At 45.1% G+C, this 20,848-nt stretch overlaps 1 protein-coding gene across 1 annotated transcript in view; it reads left to right on the top strand.

The window, feature by feature from the left end:
* shank1 (SH3 and multiple ankyrin repeat domains 1) overlaps positions 1-20,848 on the top strand; it is a 98,995-nt gene that overhangs the window by 19,848 nt on the left and 58,299 nt on the right. Inside the window, exon 2 of the mRNA XM_035533005.2 lies at positions 15,573-16,112. Coding sequence (XP_035388898.2) covers positions 15,624-16,112 — 489 coding nt within the window. The 5' untranslated portion in view covers positions 15,573-15,623. The remainder of the gene's footprint in view (positions 1-15,572; positions 16,113-20,848) is intronic.

Here is a 20,848-nt window from a genome sequence, read left to right as displayed (position 1 = left end):
CCTCCCTCTCTCTGCCTCCTTCTCACTCTCACACACAGTCTATCTCACACTCACTCCTCTCCCTCTCTCTCTCCCTCACTCTCGCTCTCACACACACACACTCACCCCCTCTTCACTCTTTCTCTCAAACACCCCCCCTCTCTCTCAACCTCATGCATCCCTCTCTCCACCCCATCATCCTGATTTGACCAGTGAATCATAAGTCTGAGTATTACTGTAATAGATGCCATGCTGCTTTGCAGGGAGCCTCTGCTTTAGTTACTGATGCTAACCAAAAGCTTTTATATTCATACTACACAGGTAGAGTAAGTGTAGACTCTGTAGAGTAGAGTCTGTGTAGAGTATGTGATATTACGTTTCAGAGAGAAATTATATTACATGGATTAAATTTTCTGGTACATGGGTGGGGGTGTTTAACAAATCTTACAGAATTCCATTCTGACATATCTCATAATTTTGACAATAGATGCAACTCTGGTGTGATATTATAGCTTGATTTTGTCATCAAGATTCATGAATGTATTGTTGCTTGGGTGCAGGTGTAAAGAATGATTATAAACTGATATGAAGGTTGTAAACGCACAGAGCTGCCCACTGCAGAGAACACCACCTAACTGCATTTTGTGCAGGGTACGACCTTCCTGCTTTGAACAGGATGAGGGTTAAGGTAAAGCAGGGTTCATCACACCTGCTCAAATCCTCACAGTTCAAGTACATCTGTTTGCACCAGCAAACTCTCTCTCTCATTTTTCAATCATTGTGTGTTTATGTAACACTTTTAAAAACAGAAATTGCAACAAAACAAATTTACAGACATTTGCTAAAAACAGCTCCTTGATTGAAGAACCCATGAGACGAGCCAAACTCAGAAGGGGAACTCACCCTCCTCTGCCCAATTCTGGATAGAGAAGCTCTCTAAGGCCCCTGACACACTGGGTGATCCATGAGTTATTTATTTTTAATAAATGCAGCTGTTAACAACACTGGACAGTGAAGAACGTCTTTGTCCATCTCTGTGAGTCTTTTGAGTGGCTCTGGATATCTGCCAAATGCTGTAAATGTGAATGTAAATGTAAATCTCTGAGCTTCTGCACAGCACTGCTGCCCAACACATCAACACATGCCAGCGTGTCCTAGACAGGCTGCTGACGCTGGCTGGTCCAACCACCAGGTCCTCGCTCTCTCACGGAACAGTAAGCAGGGGAGGCTTTTCCAGTATTTTCCAGTTTTAAACCGGAGTGCACACATTCAAATCCCCACCTTGCCACACTCTCAAGGCCACACTGTCAACAAGACTCCGCTGGATGATCTTCCCTGTGGGAAGTATGGGAACTCCTGTGGCTTCATCAAACTGCATCAAGGCCCATCATAAAGCCAGGGCCCCAGTACACTGTGCTTCGCTCCAAGGCAAAGTTCAGTGTTCCAGCAAATAAACCCTTTTGCTTCTGCTTGTTTAATATTCATTGATATGATTTCTATAATTTAAATGATAATTAATTGGTAATGAATACAAAATACCAACCAGTTAAGGTCAAGCACATTGATCTATATGATTTTCCAGTCACATGAATTTTAATTGAACTGAGAGAAAGCCTTATAAGATTTGGACTGAACACTGTTACCTTTCTCTTTAGTTCTTATGAGTGTGGTGAATCCCATTCATCCCGAATCAGGTACTCAAGCCTGTGATTCACTGCTGAGCCAAACAACACAGTCCCAGAAGATCCCCTGCTGCACCGTATTGCAACTCAGTTCCTAGTAATGGACATTAGTAATTCGCCGGGGTGTTCGCTCTTTGGTTCTGTACTGCTCCACCAGCCGTCCTTTGACCTTTGTTTGCTTGTTGGCTGTTGCACGTTATCATCGATGGTAATTTGGATCATCTTGACGGTGTGACTTGTGCCTTCTTTCTCGTCCACACGGCAGAGCCGATAAACCGCGTAAGCCGTAGTGAATGCTTCACCAAGGATCAGTGGATTAGCTCTACTGCGTGGAGTACACACAACTAAAGAGCCGGCTTATTATTTAAATTCTATCCAAACCCTTTGTTTGTATGCACAAACAACCATAACAATAAATAAATTAGAAAGATTTTCCAGATTGTCCCTGAGATGACGGGATGATTACATGGCCTGTTATTTTTAAACTGGAGAGAAATCAAACATCGCCCTGCAGTGTTACTCTTAAGAGAGAATTGATGCCACAGGATTGATGCCACTCAGATGCCACTCTCGTCTCCTGCTGCCTTTCAGTGCATGCCTAGTGCACTGCTTGACTGACAGCTCCACATACAGGTTAAGGGCTCATAATAAAGCCTGTCACACACGCAATTACCATTACAGGCAACACTACTGTGCACTCACAGGGCTTTAAACGAACCTCTTGTAAATCAATAGAAAGTCCAGTTTATGACTGAAAGGGGCAGGCTATCAGTAAGATCCACAGGCTTGGATGGTCCGCTGAAGGACCTGTTAGAGAGGTAGCGCTAGCCGTGGGATGTCTCCCGCTGAGCTGGAGGGACAAGCTCATTGATGGGTTTGTTTCTGACCCAGTTCAGGCCGTGCTCTCTCTCTCTCTCTCACTCCCTCTCCCTCTCTCATCTCTTTTTCTCGCCTACTCATTTCACTTCAGTTCACAGAGCCCAACACAAACCCATTTCCATTCTCCCGTCTGCGTCACCGCACAGAAGCATGTTTAGAAAATCTGGATGATGGCGAGAAACCTCATTCTCGCTCACCCCGAGTATCCTGTTGCGTATTTGAGCTTTTTGGCAGATAGGAGCTGTCCAGATGTCTTTCAGCTGCTCAGACTTTGGTGCGCTGCCCCCACCCCCCCTCATTTGAATCGGTGAAGCCCCAATCTGAGACAGAGCACTGGAACATCCTCAAAGTTAAACCTCAAATCTAGTCTAGCAGAGTGCTAGACTGCTTAGACATTTTCCAGACAGGTCTCTGAAAAAGTGAGAGAAAGTTATTGAAAGATACTGGAGACAAAAGGGGAGAAAGCGAGAGAGAGTGAGAGAGAGAGAGAGAGAGAGAGAGAGAGAGATTCAGCGAGAGACTGACAGTATCACTCAGGATCTGCAACACAGTTTAGTTTAGCGTCTCATTTTGCTGAATCCTACAGCAAATTCCACAGAACAGCTCCCATCTTCATCTATCAGTGGCGGTGTCCTCTACCAACAACCACACCCTCATCAATAATTCAGGAAGGGCTCTGCCAGTGTCATTAGTGAGTAATGCACCCAGTACTGGGACAGGGGACGTCTGTCAGGCCGAATAAATAATGCAAGCTGCCCTTTCAGCGTGCCGCCTTGTTCACTCACTGGGCTGCCGCACGACTGAGTCAAAGGCCAGGGTCACGGAGTGAGTGAGAGTGTTGCCTTCTCCCTGTATGCCCCCAGCCCTGCCTCCCAGTTCTGCCTCCCGCCTCAGGACTGCCGTACCTCCTGTGCCCAGTTTTCCAGGGTGCAATATTGGCACAGGTCCCCTTTGTCCCACTGTTCCATTTCCATGCGTGTAGTGGGTCAAACCGTCCAGAACTGGAGACGGCGTTGTTACTGTTACGGAAGAGAGAAAAGCCACGGCGTGGCATGGCTGTAGCTTCGTCTGTTCTCTGTGCAGCAGCTTTGCTCGCTGTGGTCGTGGAGCCTGTGCGGGGCCTGTGCCTGCTCCTACGCGCCTGCCACTCATCAGCTGTGCCATCAGTGGTCCTTCCCCATGGACGCAGGGGAAATACAGTGCACTGTCAGCTCACCCGAGGCCAGCTGGACCATTGGGTCTTTATTATGGAACGGGAGTGTGAGAGGCGTGTTAGAGGCTTTCTTCAGCAACGGTGCCAAAATGTTTTAAACCCCCCCTCGTCTGAGCATGCGAACACACATACACAGACACAGGATCCTGGCTTTAGCCTTCCATACACCCTACAAGATTCAAAAATATGTTTTATTGCATAATCTATTGCTAGCACATTGGGTTTTCCTGTTGAGCATTACCTAATGATGTAATACACCTTTCTAATAATGTAATGCCCCTTTCTAATGATGTAATACTCCTTCCCCTGACATGAGCGCTTCAGAAGTGTCATTTAGACGTTGGCACAGTGGGAATATTGAGCCAGGCTCTGATTCACAAGTGGTAGTATTTCACACATCTTTCGGAGTGCCAGGGTGTTGCGATAAACTGACAGAATAAATAGCTTTGTTGGGATTGCGGGCAATGAAACACTCAGCTGGAGTCGGACTTGTTTCATTTTAAGCCTTTTTTAGACGGATGTGTTTTTAGACATACATTCTGTTTTAACATTCATTTCCCCACAGATTCTTTGGAAGGTTGAGTTTTACAAGATGGTGGTTGCTTTGCCATTGTGTGCTTTCTTAAATTGATGTGTGTGTGTGTGTGTGTGTGTGTGTGTGTGTGTGTGTGTGTGTGTGTGTGTGTGTGTGTTTAACTTGGATCGACCTGTAGCTCTGTTCTTCATGAAGAGAGAGGAAGTAGGGGGCAGGGCTTTGCAGTCATGCTGCTTGATTGACACAGGTTATGCCTTACAAAAGAACAAGGTTATGGATCATGTATGGCAGAAGTAAATTATGATATACAAGTCACATACAGCACGTGAAGTGGCATATATACACCCTACTGTGGCCACAGGTTATGCACGTGTGTGTGCGTTATGGAGAGAAATTGGACGCTCCAGTTTCATGGTGTAAAAGTGGGGCGGTCTGTTCCTTGGAAGTTTCCCAGTGAAATGTCCTGGGGACTGAGACACTGAAAATATCCTTCTATATACATGCTTTGTCCTACATAAAAGCGAGGGTGAAAGATAGAGAGAGAAAGAGTGATAGAGAGCCAGAGAGAGAAAGGGCAGAACATCGGAGACAGAGAGAGCCAGGGAGTGCGCATGTTTGTGTGTGTGTGTGTGTGTGGCGGGGGGGTCAAAGTAAACATTTGGATGTGAATGAATAACAGTGTGTGAGTCTAAGTGGCTCCAGGTGTTAAAATTAAAAGACTGCAGTATTTCAGACACACGCGAGTTGTTGAAGGTGTGAAGTTGCCTGCTAATGCGCTGTGTCTCATTTTCCTGCACTCTGAAAGGAATCTAGGTGAGCAGTGGTGTGTCAGCTCCTTACTGACTGACCTCCTTCCACTGTTTTCTGTGATCCAATTTCAGCTGTTTGTTCACTCAGAACGCAAGCAGATTTTCTACAGACCACCACAGAAAACCGAGTTCAATATACTCTACCTCGTGAAACCTGTGGAAGACGCACAGTTCTGCAGCACTGGCTTGACCAGAGCACCGTGGCATTGGGAAGTGGTTAGAGGGGGAGATTTCCCCACAGACTCCTCAGCTCCAAAGATTAGGAAGAAAGAGGGAGGGAGGGAGGGATGTGTGAGCCAGTGATTGGATTATAAATGAGATAGCAATCCCCATCTCTCCATCTTTGCCCCCCAAGTCTCTGCCACTGGTCTCCCTCCCAGTGTCTCCCTGCTCGTCTGATTAAGATACTGTCTGCTGTAATGAGTGCACTCACTTACTGACCTCTCTGCTCTCCCTTAGACTTTGAAGGTCTTAAATTACCCTATGACATTCCAGCTTTCTCTCTCTCTTTCTCTCACACACACTCACACACACACACACACACATATACATACATTGGAGCTAAGTGTTCCTTTCAGCTAAACATGATGTGACATGTTTGCTCATGAGATGTTCCTGAGTCAGAATCATTGCCCAGGACTTTATCTTGTGAGCATCTTCTCAAAGTGTGTGGTGTTTCCTTCAGGGCAAAAGAACAGCCAAGGACCAGACAGGAGTGAAATCCCTCATTATGTAAGACGGTTCAGGCTTTTCAGATTCTGTGGAGTGGACCAACCATCAGGAAAATCATTTCCAGGTCTTTGGAATATTGCTCCACCTACATCAGATATTTCGGGCAGATGTGAAAAGTCTTGTGTATCTGCTCGGCCAAGGGCACGCAGCCGCTGTAACTTACCCGCGCCTGCTATGGTGGCGTGGCAGTGTCTAGATGAGTGGGAGAACTCAGGACTGAGATGGCGTGCCACTTCTGAGAAGCTTCGATAAATGCCGAGCTGCGCTGCATGTACCATAACACAGAGACCTTCGGGGGTTTGTACGTTTGAGGGCTTTATGCACAGGGCGTCTCGGCAAGCTGCGCTTCCTTTGCATGGAGCAGCAGGTTGTGGGTAAGCGTGGTTCCTATAAAGAGGACATAGAAACACACACACCTCCATTCTGCCTCTTTACAGAAGGGAATCTATGTCCCTTTCTTGAATCAGCTCTGCTGTTTATCTGGTCATTGTGACCCTCTCTCTTTTTATCTTAGACACTCACTCCATGTCTGCTTCCTTCTGCTACCTCTTATTCGCTGCATGTCCATCTGTGATTGGTCAGCAAGGGGGCCGATGCTTTGTCCAGTCACTGACTTCTGAAATTCCTTTTTTTTTTTGGTACTGACGGACTGTGACCTCACTGTGCGCACCTTCAACACACAGCACTTTATGGCATTCTCTCTCTCTCTCTCTCTCTTTTTCATTCTCTCTCTGTTATCCTCTCAAAAAATCTGCTCTACTCATCCAAGTTGCTGAGATTTGTAATGCTAAGCATCTCTCTTTCCCTCTCTCTCTCTCTCTCTCTCTCTCTCTCTCCCTCCCTCCCTCTATCTCTCTCTCTCACTCTCTCTGGCCAGGTGTCTATGACAAAGTAAGGAGGCTGTTTTCAGGCAGTCCTTGATATACAGTAACTTAGTAAGCAGAGTAAGATCAAGTAAGATATTTTAGGCAGAGGAGAGAGGAGATGAGAAAGGAAATCCCTGCTGTAGGAACACCGTTCATCAAGCACAGCACCTAGGAAGCCTTGTTACTGAGACGTGTACCTGAGCAGGGTGGATTTTCAAGGTTTACCTGTGTATGTATTAGACACCTAAATAAGCGTTAGTGCCTAAAAATGTGTGTGTGTGTGTGTGTATATATATTGTTACTATTATTATATAGTACTTCAAATTGAGTACAAAATCTAAGATAACCTTTTGTAAAGTCTTCAGACTACTTATTTTTTATTTAGATATTTTACTAACTGACTAATCAAAATTCCAAACAATCTGAAGGTGCCTGTGTGTTTTCTCATGTCACATTCATCAGGACACATTGTTTATTAGAAAAATTCTGAACTTATAGAGGGATGTGTGTGTGTGTGTGTGTGTGTGTGTGGTGTGTGCTTGGGTCGGTGGATTATAAAATATGACCTTAAATGAACTTTTCTGCAGTAACCCTATGCAAGGATGAGTACACAACAGATGCCTACACAAGCGCTAATTAGTCCAGTGATGCTTGTTAGTTCACCAGCCTTGAATTTGCATCCCTTTGGGTCTTTTAGCTGGCAGTGGCTTGAATCCTGCAGGCCCAGAGCACTAAAGCAGCGGCTCCCGGGACTGTGGTAGGCCGCACGTGTGTGCGTGGCTGGTGACCGTCGCTACACTCCTCCGGACTGAGGGATAGATGAGGGACACAGGGAGAGCACACAGCTTCCTTTTTAAACATTTTCTTTGTGAGTAAAATATAACACTCCAACGTCCTGCGAGTTCTGGTAACTGTGCGATGTCCCGCACTTATTGCGTCTCTTAAGCCTGCACGCCGGCAGAGAAGAACACGACTTTAAAGTAACGTTAATCAAATTCCAGGGTATTAAATCTCCAGCCTACATGCTGACATAATTTGGAAAGGCCAAAATGAGTCCAAACTTAACAGGCCTAATTAATGAATGAAACTGCTTCCCTAGTACTGTACACTGAAAGTCTAGTCACTCCTAACCACTCTACAGCCATGCTGAGCAGAAAAGCTCCTAACCATGTGTGCCATGTAGTAACACGGTCTCTGAGGAACAGTGTGCTCCCTGTCACCAGGGCTCAGTTCCGTACAGCGCCTTTGGGAGGTGGACGTACCAGTGGCCTGTCCAGCATTTTATACATGGGGAGGCAAGCGTATACTGAGAGGTGGCGCCACCTAGTTATATATTAGAGCAATGCAGCATTTACGCAATACAATTAATGGGACTATAATGGCGTAACTATATCGGCTTCATATTTGCCTTGGAGTTCCTGATACACAAATGACTCAATTAAAGTAACTACAGTTAAATCCACATGAAAAACGAACTGAGATGCATCAAGTCTAGTCGAATTGTACTGGACCTCCCAAGAACGATGAATGTTGGAGCCGACGCTACAGCATCTACACGGCTGCAGAATGGATGTGTAGTCACAGTGCAATAAACTACATTGGGAATATCTATTTCTACGTGGACACAAAACATATTTAATCACTTGCATCCATGCAAAACAATTATGCAAATGACATGCTTGAGGTTGTGCGGGAGATCCAGGGCACATCCCCGAGTAGAACGTACGGCCTGGGTGTACAGCCGGCAACGCAGCCACAATCATAACGTGGACTCAAAGGAGCGAGTCCACCATCTACATTTACATTCATGGCATTTAGCAGATGCTCTTATTCAGAGGGACTTACAAAAGTGTTTTGTCATTTACTCATAGGATACATCCTAGCCAGTACAGTAAGTTAGTTAGAGTCCAATATACTAATGAACTAGAATACTGTAGAAATACAGGGATCAATAATGATGCCTAGAAGTACAAAACACATATAAGCTCTATAACAGACAACGATCAGTGCAATAAACAATAAGTACTAGAGTTTGTTAGTCAACAAATGAGCAGTCAACATCAGTGCAATAAGCAAACAATACCTTATAATACCTTATAAGTACTAGTGTTTCAGTTAGTTAACATAGGAGCAGGATCAGTGGTCATTTAAATATTCCACAAATAGACGGGTCTTCAGTCTGGGTTTGAAGACTGCAAGGGATTCTGCTGTCCAGAGAGCAAGTGGAAGTTCATTTCACCATCTAGGAGCCAGAACAGAGAATAGTCTCAATGATTGTCTTCCATGAGACCTGAATCATGGCATTTCAATCCGAGCCGTTTTTGAGGTTCAAAGTACTCGAGGTACAGAGCGGGCTTTGACATCATGTATTGAAGGGCTGGTCCATTTTTGGCTTTGTAAGTAAGCATCAAGGTTTTAAATCTGATGTGTGCAGCTACTGGAAGCCAATGAAGGGAGCACAAAATTGGAGTGACGTGTGAACGTCCATCACCTTGTGGAATCCAAGACATGAAGAACTAAAGCCGTTCTGAGAACAAACGGGTCTCCCGCCAGTATTAGCACAGTGTTCTTTACAAAATGGCAAATGGGCTTTGCTAAGAATAATCTTGCAGCTATACGCAGGTGAAGTACAACTGTTGTACTGTGATTTAAGCAATGTTGCAGACTAAACTAAACTCATAGTTCATACTGTAAACAAGAAGATAGCCATTGGAAAAAGAGATTATATGTTTAGTGACCCCAATTTTAATTTAACAACGCTAACAGAAGACTGTAGGTACATGTAAGTACATGTAAGATATTTTCTGACTTAACACCACAGTGCTATTTCACATTAGACAGTAAGATAAAAGTTTAACTTGTTTACCTAGTTTGAATATGAAAGCTGTCTGGAGAGGGGTAGTTTTGGGAGTCCTCCACCATAAAAAACAGGAGGGCTGCAACGCAACGTAACCATGGCGACACTGGCTCCACCCTTATCTGTTAATGTTTATCATTAACAGCAGAAACATTAGACACTAATGTGGTTTCTGTCTCTGGTTGCACTGGTGTTCCCTGCAGTCAGTCTATCAGACAGGGTTTGTTGTTGTTTCTGTTGTTGTTGTTTGTTTTTGTTTTTCCTCTTTTTATCTAACAACATCAAAGAGCCTATAGATATAGGATGGCCCCTATCTTTTTGTACATGGGTCAAACATAGACAGATCTCTACCAAAACAGGTCAAGGTTGCCTAAAAACCCATTTCTAATCCAGACACATAAGGGATTTTGTATCCCGGGCAAGGCAGGACAGCGGGCTAGCCCTGGCAGGGCGCTCTGCCAACACCATCTTTAGTCAGACCTGTCAGTGGTCCTTTAGGACTTCTGAATTTCTGAGTACAGCATCCTCAGTGTGTATGAAGAACTGTATCTACTCTTCTTTTTCTCCAGCAGAGAAGTTAACACCCAGAGCATGCGTACCGGGAATACCCCCTACCACACACACAGAGAACAGCCATGCTTCTAACACCCACCCATACATATACACACAGGGAACAGCCATTCTTCTAACACCCACCCACACACACACCCACACACACACACACACACACAGAACAGCCATGCTTCTAACACCCCCCCCACACACACACACAGAACAGCCATGTTTCCAACACCCACCCCACACACACACACACAGAGAACAGCCATGCTTCTAACACCCACACACACCCCCCCCACACACACACAGAACAGCCATGCTTCTAACACCCCCCCACACACACACACACAGAACAGCCATGCTTCTAACACCCACCTATACACACACACACACACACACACACACACAAAAACAGCTATGCTTCTAACACCCACCCACACACACACACACACACAGAGAACAGCCATGCTTCTAACACCCCCCCCACACACAGAGAACAGCCATGCTTCTAACACCCCCCCCACACACATACACACAGAACAGCCATGCTTCTAACACCCACCCATACACACACACACACACACACACACAGAACAGCCATGCTTCTAACACCCACCCACCCACACACACACACACACACAGAGAACAGCCATGCTTCTAACACCCCCCCCACACACACACAGAGAACAGCCATGCTTCTAACACCCCCCCCACACACACAGAACAGCCATGCTTCTAACACCCCCCACCCACCCACCCACACACACACACACACACACACACACAGAGAACAGCTATGCTTCTAACACCCCCCCACACACACACAGAACAGCCATGCTTCTAACACCCCCCCCACACACACACAGAACAGCCATGCTTCTAACACCCCCCCCCCCCACACACACACACAGAACAGCCATGTTTCTAACACCCCCCCCCCCACACACACACAGGGAACAGCCATGCTTCTAACACCCACACACACACCCACACACACACACAGAGAACAGCCATGTTTCCAACACCCACCCCACACACACACACACACAGAGAACAGCCATGCTTCTAACACACACACACAGAGAACAGCCATGCTTCCAACACCCACCCACACACACACACACAGAGAACAGCCATGCTTCTAACACCCACACACACCCCCCCACACACACACAGAACAACCATGCTTCTGTGTTCCGCTACACCCCTGGACGATGTTTCTAGCCCAAGCGCTGGGTACCGGAGGAATGGGGGAGACCAGCGGGCGGTTCCTGCACCGAGAGCTGTAGCAGCAGCCCTGCGCTGGAGCCCGAGACCTCGACATTCATCGCTGCACAGAGCACAGTCTCAATCAGCTTGAAAGTGGATCAGTCTCGCTGAGCTCTGAGTCAGCGGCGAGCTATCTGCATCACAAGCCGTTTTACACTCAGTTCTGCAATGTCTACCAACAGCGGTCGCATGCGTAAACAGTTATTACAGTCATGAGAGTCCACGTTAATATCTGTGCAGACATTCTGGAAATTGTTTGGATTTAATACTGCAAACATTGTACAAATAATTCACTGAACAGCGCTGTCAAGTGAATAATAATCTTAATTAGAAATGAAATAATTAAGACAGCTAACTAATGATAAGCCATAGCTTAAGCTGCTATAACACACAGAAACTTGTAGAAATGGTTAAACACAGAAGAAAACACACAGCTAAGACATCAGAATCGATGCCAGAAAAGACAGAGGTGTGACAGATATATTCAGACAGCAGTCGCACATCTTTACACATCTAAAGCCACATCCAGACCAGCAGAAAAATCAAAAGATATGGGGGTGGAGCCTGGGGGTGGAGCCTGGGGGTGGGGACTGGGGGTGGGGACTGGGGGTGGAGCCTGGGGGTGGGGACTGGGGGTGGGGACTGGGGGTGGAGACTGCACGTTCCTGTGATTTTCAGTAGGTCAAGGCTACGCCTTCCTGCCAGCATTCAGTGAGGCTCAGAACTCAACCGACGTGTTACTCTGTAAAAATGACGTCATGTGAATATTTTTGTTATAAAATAAGGATCCAAATCATCACAGTAATGCAGTATAACACTGGGTAATCCAAGAAAAATATGAAATAATTCAGGTAATTCTTCCACCTCTCTCCCCCTGATACGTCCCCTCTAACACACAGGGGGATAGTGGTGCTCAGTCCCTCACTCCTAGGGCAATTGCAAAAAACCAGTCAATTAATTGCAAAAAAAACAAAACAATTGCAATTGGGCAATTATGTCTAGCAATTTATGTCTAGCAAATTATGTCTAGCAACCCCTGCAGTGTCTTCAGGTGTCAGACGTGTCTTCTCTCTCGTTCTCTCACACTCATTATTGCATGTGTGACACCTAAGAAGCACCCCCTCTCTCTGCCACCCCATAGTTCAGAATTAGAAGCCATAGCTGGTTGCTATAGGAACAGACACCACCCTCTTGTAGTCATTTGCGTGGATTCTGGTTTGTCTTTATACAGTTGTTGTCTGTTAGACTGTTATACTGTTAGAGTGTTGTTGTCACTCTCACATGCACGCACACCTACCTTTAGACCCACACTCTCTCTTTCTCACACTTACACAGACTACACACTCCCAGAACATCTTCCTCAAGTGCACTAACTGAAGTACACATGGAAACACATACTAGGGTCACATGAGGGAATGAAAACAGCACACTGCATGAAACATCCCCATTTACTCGGGGTGGAGTGTGAAGTCGAGTTTTGGAGCACAGCTCATGGATAAGTGTGAGCTTTCATCTTGTCACTGTGGTGTTCAGTGTATGCACTAAAGTATCTTCTCCCCCTTAACTCTGAATAGATGAGGCTGAATACTGTAGCGGCGATGCAGAAGGAGATCTAGAGAGTGCTATTTCTGCTCACGAATAGCTCTTTTATTGCAAGTCTTTAAAAAGACTCGCACAGCAAACAAGCAGAAAATGAAAACTGAAAAGGTAACTAAAAGACACTGCATGAGGCAGAGTGGTTCTACACTAATATTGCAGTTCTATTCTCAAACATTGGAGTTCTGTGTACACAGTTATGTGAAAAACAAAGCCCACCCTTTCTGAAGGCTATGGAGCTACATATCAGGACATTTTTTAAAAAATCAACTGGTTCTAAGCAGTAAAATGAGGTAAAAACAGATGAACACCACAACACAACAGATTCCACCATGGAGAAGCCATGTGTGAAGAACTAAGTACACTCCATAAATCAGTAGCTTGTAGACTTTTAGCTGCAGTAATTTGAAGTAATCATTGTCTGTATGACTATCAGTCACTCACATCATTCTGGAGGAATTCTGGCCCACTCTTTACAACATTGCTTCAGTACATTGAGGTTTGTGGGTATCTGTTTGTGCACAGCTCTCTTAAGGTCCCACCACAACAGTTCAATTGGGCCCAGGTTGATACATGACCCAGTTACCACCAAGCTTCAGCTGTCGGATAGACGGCCTCACATCCGAGTCTAGAATGCCCTGGTATACAGACGAATTCATGAAAAGACTCAGTGATTCGTCCGAGTCTAGAATGCCCTGGTATACAGAGGAGTTAATGGGTAGACTCAGTGACTGCGAGTTTCCCAGGTCCTGTGGCTGCAAAACAAGTCCAAATTACAGCGGGTACAAGATGTTTGTGCTGACATGCTGTGTTTGGATTTCACCGAACCTGGCACTGTGAATTTGGCCAAACATCTTCACTTTAGTCATGTCTTTCCAAAGGACATTGTTCCAGAAGTCTTGTGGTTTGTTCAAGTGCAACTTTGCAAACTTAAGCCATGGTGCCATGTTCATTTTAGACAGAAGAGGCTTTCTCCTGGCAACCCCTCCAAACACGCTGCAGTTTTTCAATCTTTTTCTTATTGTACTGTCATGAACTTGAGCATTTACCATATGCTGACTGAGCCCTGTAGAGTTTCAGATGAAGCTCTTGGGTTTTTTGCAGTTTCTTTGAGCATCGTAGAATAATGGAAATCAAATTGTTTGGGAACAACCTTATAACCCTTCCCAGATTGAGAGACAGCAACAATTTCTTCTCTCAGATTCTAGAATGTCTTTCGGCCTTGCCACTGGGTTAACACACACCTGAATGCTCCAGACCAACAAACTGCCAAAGCGTCTGCTTTCATGGAGGTGGCTACACTCACTGATAATCAGTTAATCAAGGGCAATTGATTAGCTGCTCCTGGACACTACTTAATTCCTATGGAAGCAGTAAGAGCGTACGTATTTTTTTCACATACTGCCACATTTCAGCCTAATTTTTGTTAAATAAATATTGGAATATATGCTAGCAGGCAGAAACATCTGTGCCGAGTACTGGCTGGACGTTCCGAGGTCAAAGTGGGACACACCCCTGAAGGTGGTGGAGAACCCAGTTAAGTGTGGTTAAGGTCTAATGGGACTTCCAGATACAGACTGACAAAATATTATTACTAACCGACCGGTCATAGCAGTGATGGACAAACAGCAGACGAGGGCCATGGTGAGAGCCTCTCTCCTGGGAACAGCTAAGATTCTTGAAGGGGAAAGAGACCGCCCAGAGGAGGGCGAGTGGAGGAATGAGCGCTGTCTTTCTCTCTGAGCAGATGCATTTTATGTTAATGTGGCACAGGGTTTGCCCTTCTCTGGGTCCCTAACGGGGAAGACACTGCCAGTTCATATCTTTCTAAGGCCTGACAACATTGTAAATTGGACTATGTTTTGAGCTAAACTTGGACCAGTGTACATTTTTTTATGCCTTGGCAAAGCAAACCTGCCTTCCTTTTATTTATTTATTTTTCCTGTCTTGGTATTATGAAAATTATTAAACCGGCAAACTTGCTCTGAACGTTCTGAGTAACAGAAACCTCCATCATACGTTCTCTTTATCACTCACTTTTTAACCCATAGACTTTTATTGATTTAAAGGTCTTTTTACTCCTATTCTACAACCACATAAATTGGCATACATAGTGCATCCTAACTTTAGTATATATCCAATATTTCTTCTCTGCTCATCCCTCCATAGAAACCTATTTTTTATAGAAACCTATATCTGCACTGTTTAACCTTATACTGATAGCAAAACTGATAGACACTTCCACATTCCCAGTGTCTGTGATGGAACAGTTGGCTTTGGCAAGACAACTCAGAAATCTAGAGTAATCTCAGTAAAAAAGAACGTCTTACTGCACCATAACTCACACCCAAAATCTGCAAAATGGCAGAGTGTAAAATCTGCCATTTTAAACTTTAAATTATTTTTATTTTATTTTGATACCATAAAAGTTCATTTTCTCTTGCACTCACTGCAGATCATAGTTTCCCAAGGAACTGATTTTCAGTCATAATAATGATAATTCAGTCTTGATTATCTTTCTGATAATCACAGCACTATTTTGTGCTCGCTACGTCTCTCTCATACTGCCTCTCTGTCTGTCTGTCTTTCTTTCTTAGTGTGTCTCTGGGGATGATGCTGTTGCCGTTGTTGCCACCCACCCTGTCGCCATGACGATGCCACTCAGCCCCCTCTCCAGTGACGAAGAGCAGCAGAGGATGCTGGGAAACAGTCAACACCTATATCCAGGGGCAGAGGAGGAAGAGGAAGAGGAAGAAGGAGAGGAAGAGGAGGAGCCAGACGATGAATATCAGGATGAAGAAGGTGAGGAGGAGGAGAATGGGGAGCTAGATGGGGAAGAGGAGGAGGAGGATGAAGAGAAGAGCCGAGGAGCGAGGCGTATGAGCGGGGACAGGGGTGATGGACACAGGCGGAAAGGCACCATCTCCGGACGACCCACAGGAGACAGACAGATGCGATCCACTAACCCAGGCCACACCCCTAACCCTTATTCATCCAATCCTGGACCTGCACACCAAGCAACAACCAATCAGCAGCAGCAGAAGCGGCTGAGAGAGAGGAGATCTAGTACGGTCCCCGACGACACACACATCGCCATGATGGTGTTCCGCATTGGTATCCCTGACATCAAGCAGACGGTTAGTGGCACACACACGCTCTGCGACGCCCTACACACGCAGTCACTCTGCCTCTCTCTCTCTCCAGTGCTAAACATTCCAGTTCCCAAGAGACGCAAATACTCACACACTGCAGCCCTTAAGAGATGCACACAAATAAATAAAAGACACACACACATACACGCACCTCATTGTTACACATGCCACATCATTATACATGGCATACCGTTACACATCATTACACATGCCACATTTAAACCATGCAGGCAAAATGGATAAAGGGAAGGAGAACTGTTTGTAAAAAGCCTGCCAGCCGCAGCAGCACATCCCGCAGCCTTGAGGGCATTTTGCTGCTAATCTGCCAGGCGCTGGGAGCTGAGGCGAGGTTGCGTGTGTCTACTGCTCTGCTGCACCCACAGTTCCTCGTTTTGTAGCTGCATCCTCACTGTGTCTGGACTTCCTGCTGTCACAGGGCTGGTTGGACCTATTCACTCTGCTCCCTCAGTCCCGAGCTTCCACATGAGCACACTGGCCCCCGGGGCTCTCTCTCCTGCCTGGCCTTGCTGACATCACAGCACAGTCGCATGCATATAAACAAATGGGTGAATTACAGGCCAACCTAAAGCGAGCGACCAGCTGCTGCCAGGGCTTGCCAGTGCCCCCCATCTTTCACATACATACACACAAAGCATTCTGCTTCCCTTCACCTGGATCCTTAGAATCCTTGCAGCACATGCTGAGTCAGTCACATATACCGTCACAGCTCAGGTGAAGCAAACCTGATCTGTTTAACTAGACCAAACAGCTTTCTGTCCAAACAGCCCCAAATGATCAATGACTCGGCTGATTCAAACAGCTCCATCTGCTTTGCGTTTGTTATTCCCACAGCCAAAGCTAAATTTAAATCTGGACAGTTTCATCTGGGCTAGCTAGCCAGATGAGAGAGCCCTGAAGGGCAGTCTTTATCCTCTGTGTGTGCGCGTGCGAGTGTAGATCTTATCTAAGCTGCTTTCCCATTCAGATCTGCAGTGCTTGGCATTCTTCCTTCTCCCCAGATAAGAAGAGAAAAGCAAAGACAGTAAAAGGACGAGCTGCCGTGGTTTCTTATGTGTGACGCGTAATGTTTTGTGGCCCAGATATGACATGGCTAACAGCTTCAGTGACAAACCTATACAGACTCACTGCATAATTATTACAGTATTTTAATGAAGGGTCTTAAGGGTCTTATACCAATTTATAACAATCATTTAAATATTAAAACATATTTCTGGTTAACGCCATTAAAGAATTATTACATTTACCTGCCGCTTTTATCCAAAGCAACTTACAATTATGACTGAGTACGATTTGAGGGCTAAGGGTCTTGCTCAGGGGCCCAACAGTGGCGACCTTAACTTACATTTACGGCATTTAGCTGACGCGTTTATCCAAAGCGACTTTCATCATTACAAAGAAGCTGTCTGGGATTCTTTGGTTGTCTCTGCAGACAAACTCATTTCAGCATCACGGCAGACCCTTTTGTAGAGAGTTCTGTGACATGCATGTTCAGAATTAGGAATTTCCTTTCCTCTCATCTGTGAAGGACAGCTTGCGGATAGCTGCTTCATGCAGTGACCGAGGACAGCAGCAGCACAATATCACTGCACTGTGGAGGACGTTGCAGGATGCCACAAGGTGCTGGCAGGGGCATTAATACCAGAAGCCAGCTCTCCTCTGAGAACAACTATCATTGCACAGGAGCAACAAGCCTTCCCGGAGCTGGGACGATTCATCACCATCTACCCCTGTCTCCAATTAGCCCAGCTCATTTATCCCACCTAATGTATCACAGCTAATATAACCCAGCCAGTGTAACACAGCTAATATAACCCAGCTAATATAATCCAGCCAGAGTAACACAGCTAATACAACCCAGCCAGAGTAACACAGCTAATATAACCCAGCCAGAGTAACACAGCTAATATAACCCAGCCAGAGTAACACAGCTAGGGCAGTGGTAGCTCAGTGGTTAAAGTACTTGACTTGTAATCGGAAGGTTGCTGGTTACAGTGCAGTGATATTGTGCTGCTGCTGTCCTCGGTCACTGCATGAAGCAGCTATCCGCAAGCTGTCCTCCACAGACGAGAGGAAAGGAAATTCCTAATTCTGAGAACTCTCTACAAAAGGGTCTGCCGTGATGCTGAAATGGGTTTGTCTGCAGAGACAACCAAAGAATCCCAGACAGCTTCTTTGTAATGATGAAAGTCGCTTTGGATAAACGTGTCAGCTAAATGCCGTAAATGTAAGTTAAGGTTACAAGTTAAGGTGCTTGACTTGTAATTGGAAAATTGTGGGTTCACGCCCCACCACTGCCAAGTCGCCACTGTTGGGCCCCTGAGCAAGACCCTTAACCCTCAATTGCTTAAGTTGTACTCACTCATAATTGTAAGTCGCTTTGGATAAAAGTGTCAGCTAAACGCTGTAAATGTAAGCTAATATAACCCAGATAATGTAAACTCCATTCCACTGCTCTTGGCAGTCTTGCTGTTTCCAGTGATGTGAATTAACTGTTAACATGCATTAAGTTTATTGTTTCCTAGTTATAGTTCTCTGCTTATAGCTCGTTCTTTCCTCCTTTGGTCTGTGTCCTGTCTTGGATATTGTGTTAGATTTAAAGGGAAGTGGATACTGCTTATAGTTAGAGCTAGGGTTTGACGTATATTGGATGTGATTTTTGTAATAAGCTTGCGTGTCTCATCCTTACTGCTGGGCGTGGGATTTGCCAAGCTGGTTATCATGACAGGCTCACTATCACCACGGTCCTGTTATCACGACGATCCCGTTATCTGGCGTGTGAGAGCTTCACGGTGTGAAGCCACAGTCCCACTCTGTCTCTCCCACCGGACCCACCTCACTGAGCTAGTGGTCACTTTGTTGTAAATTGTTTTCATTGCTTTGCTGCAGTGGCCAGCATTACCATGGGACGTGACACCATGGCGTGCGCTGAGGGACTCATTTGGGCGGTTGCAGGTGTGTGTGAGAAGCCAGGCAGACCGTACGAACCAGAGCAAGGTAAAAGAAAGGAAACGCATTCAGCGTGATAATGCAAAATAAGACATCGCTTATGCCCATAGTACGGCGTGTCAATGTGGGACGGTCTACAGACTCAAATGAGGAATGCGACACATTAAAGAAACCAAATTTAAATCATAACTTGGTGCCATCAACAAAGCAGCCTGTATCAGTAGGAGATGCAGCAAGCTTCTACCTATAGTCTGACTCTAAATTCAAATGATATTGTTGTAGGCGTTGAGACCTTTTAATGATAGTTGTTCAAATTAAACGGTATTTTCTGTTGGGCCAACAGAAGGATAAAACTTTCGAGTGGACGCGAAATACAGGACGAGGGACAAACAAATCTAGCATTTGTGATGGGAATGTGATGAAATGTCTACGATGTTACCGCTGGTGCACAGAGCGTCGCTTAAATGGACAGGCCAGGACACAATAAAGTGGCAATAACCTTAATGACCTAATAGCGTCCATGCATTGGTCACCATCCCCGCACCCAGGGACAGTGCCAAAGTAAAGCCCCTGTAATACCCCTGCTACTCAACCCAGATTAAAGAAGTGAGTACGTGAACACTGCCTGTAAACTGATTTTCAAGTGGATGCTGAGCAACCATAAATACGCACAGGATTTATGCACTTACGCACAAGAAGGTCAAGGGAAGTCTTTACTTTGTAGCATTTTGCCCAGATAGTTTTATTACTCGGTTTTACAACATTGCAGTTAATAATCGCATAACAAAAAATAAGTTAAGGTGGAAATCTTTCATCGCGTAAACAGTTTAAACATCAGTGGTAATGGGTAACATCAGCCTAGCTCTGCTATCACCATCTCAGCAGGGCAGGACAGCTAAGCCAGGTTTCACATGTATGTTGGCTACTCATTTTAGGTAGCCTAATTCTACATCTGTGGAAACGTGTTTTTTAAAAATCAGTAAATACGATTAAGTGAAATATGTTATGTTTTGTCTCATTTCTGAGCACGAGATGGCTAAGGAGCCATTTGAAGTCAGTTCTATAACCCCTATTTAATTTATTAACATTAAGTTTCTGATTTGTGAACTTGTTGTTATCGCTCTGCATCGCAGTCGTTCTGTGCGTAAGTAGCCCATTCTGAAACGTGTTATTAGAAGACATGGTGACGGTATACAGTGTTTAATGATGTTTAACACTATCCCAACAGATTTGAAGTGAGTGTATATAAAACAATTAAATTCACAAAGAAAAAACATGAAATGTGTTTTAGGGCTTTCAGTGTAGTACAGGGTGAATAAAATGTTCAAGCCACTCCTGTTTGTTCGTTTGTTTGTTTCTGTCCCAACCATTTTGGGATTGTAAAAAATTGGTGTCATAAAAATTATATGTGTGAAATATAAAGTATACGCTATTTTATACAAAAGGGGCAATACAAATGTAAGAATTATGTATTATATTAGTCAACATGTAGCACTCATAGTGGTGTATAATGCTGTCTTGTTTCAGCAGAACCAAACAATGGCTATAACTGCATAGACTCATCATAAAACACTGCTCTATTTTAACATGAGGGAAAATAACTGCAAGGTTCATATCTGTCAGCTGTGTGCACCTCCCACCTCTAAAATGTGCATAGTGTATGTGAAAGTGTCTGAGCTACAGTGTGCACTGATCTGATGACCCCCCGGCCTCATTCCCGCGGTCCTCTCTGCATCCTAACTCTCTCTATCACT

This window comes from Electrophorus electricus, chromosome 3 (assembly GCF_041902795.1).
Source record: "Electrophorus electricus isolate QZ-2024a chromosome 3, ASM4190279v1, whole genome shotgun sequence".
Lineage (NCBI taxonomy): Eukaryota > Metazoa > Chordata > Actinopteri > Gymnotiformes > Gymnotidae > Electrophorus > Electrophorus electricus.
Note: the sequence above shows the minus strand (reverse complement) of the source record. Positions and strands in the feature narration are given on the sequence as shown.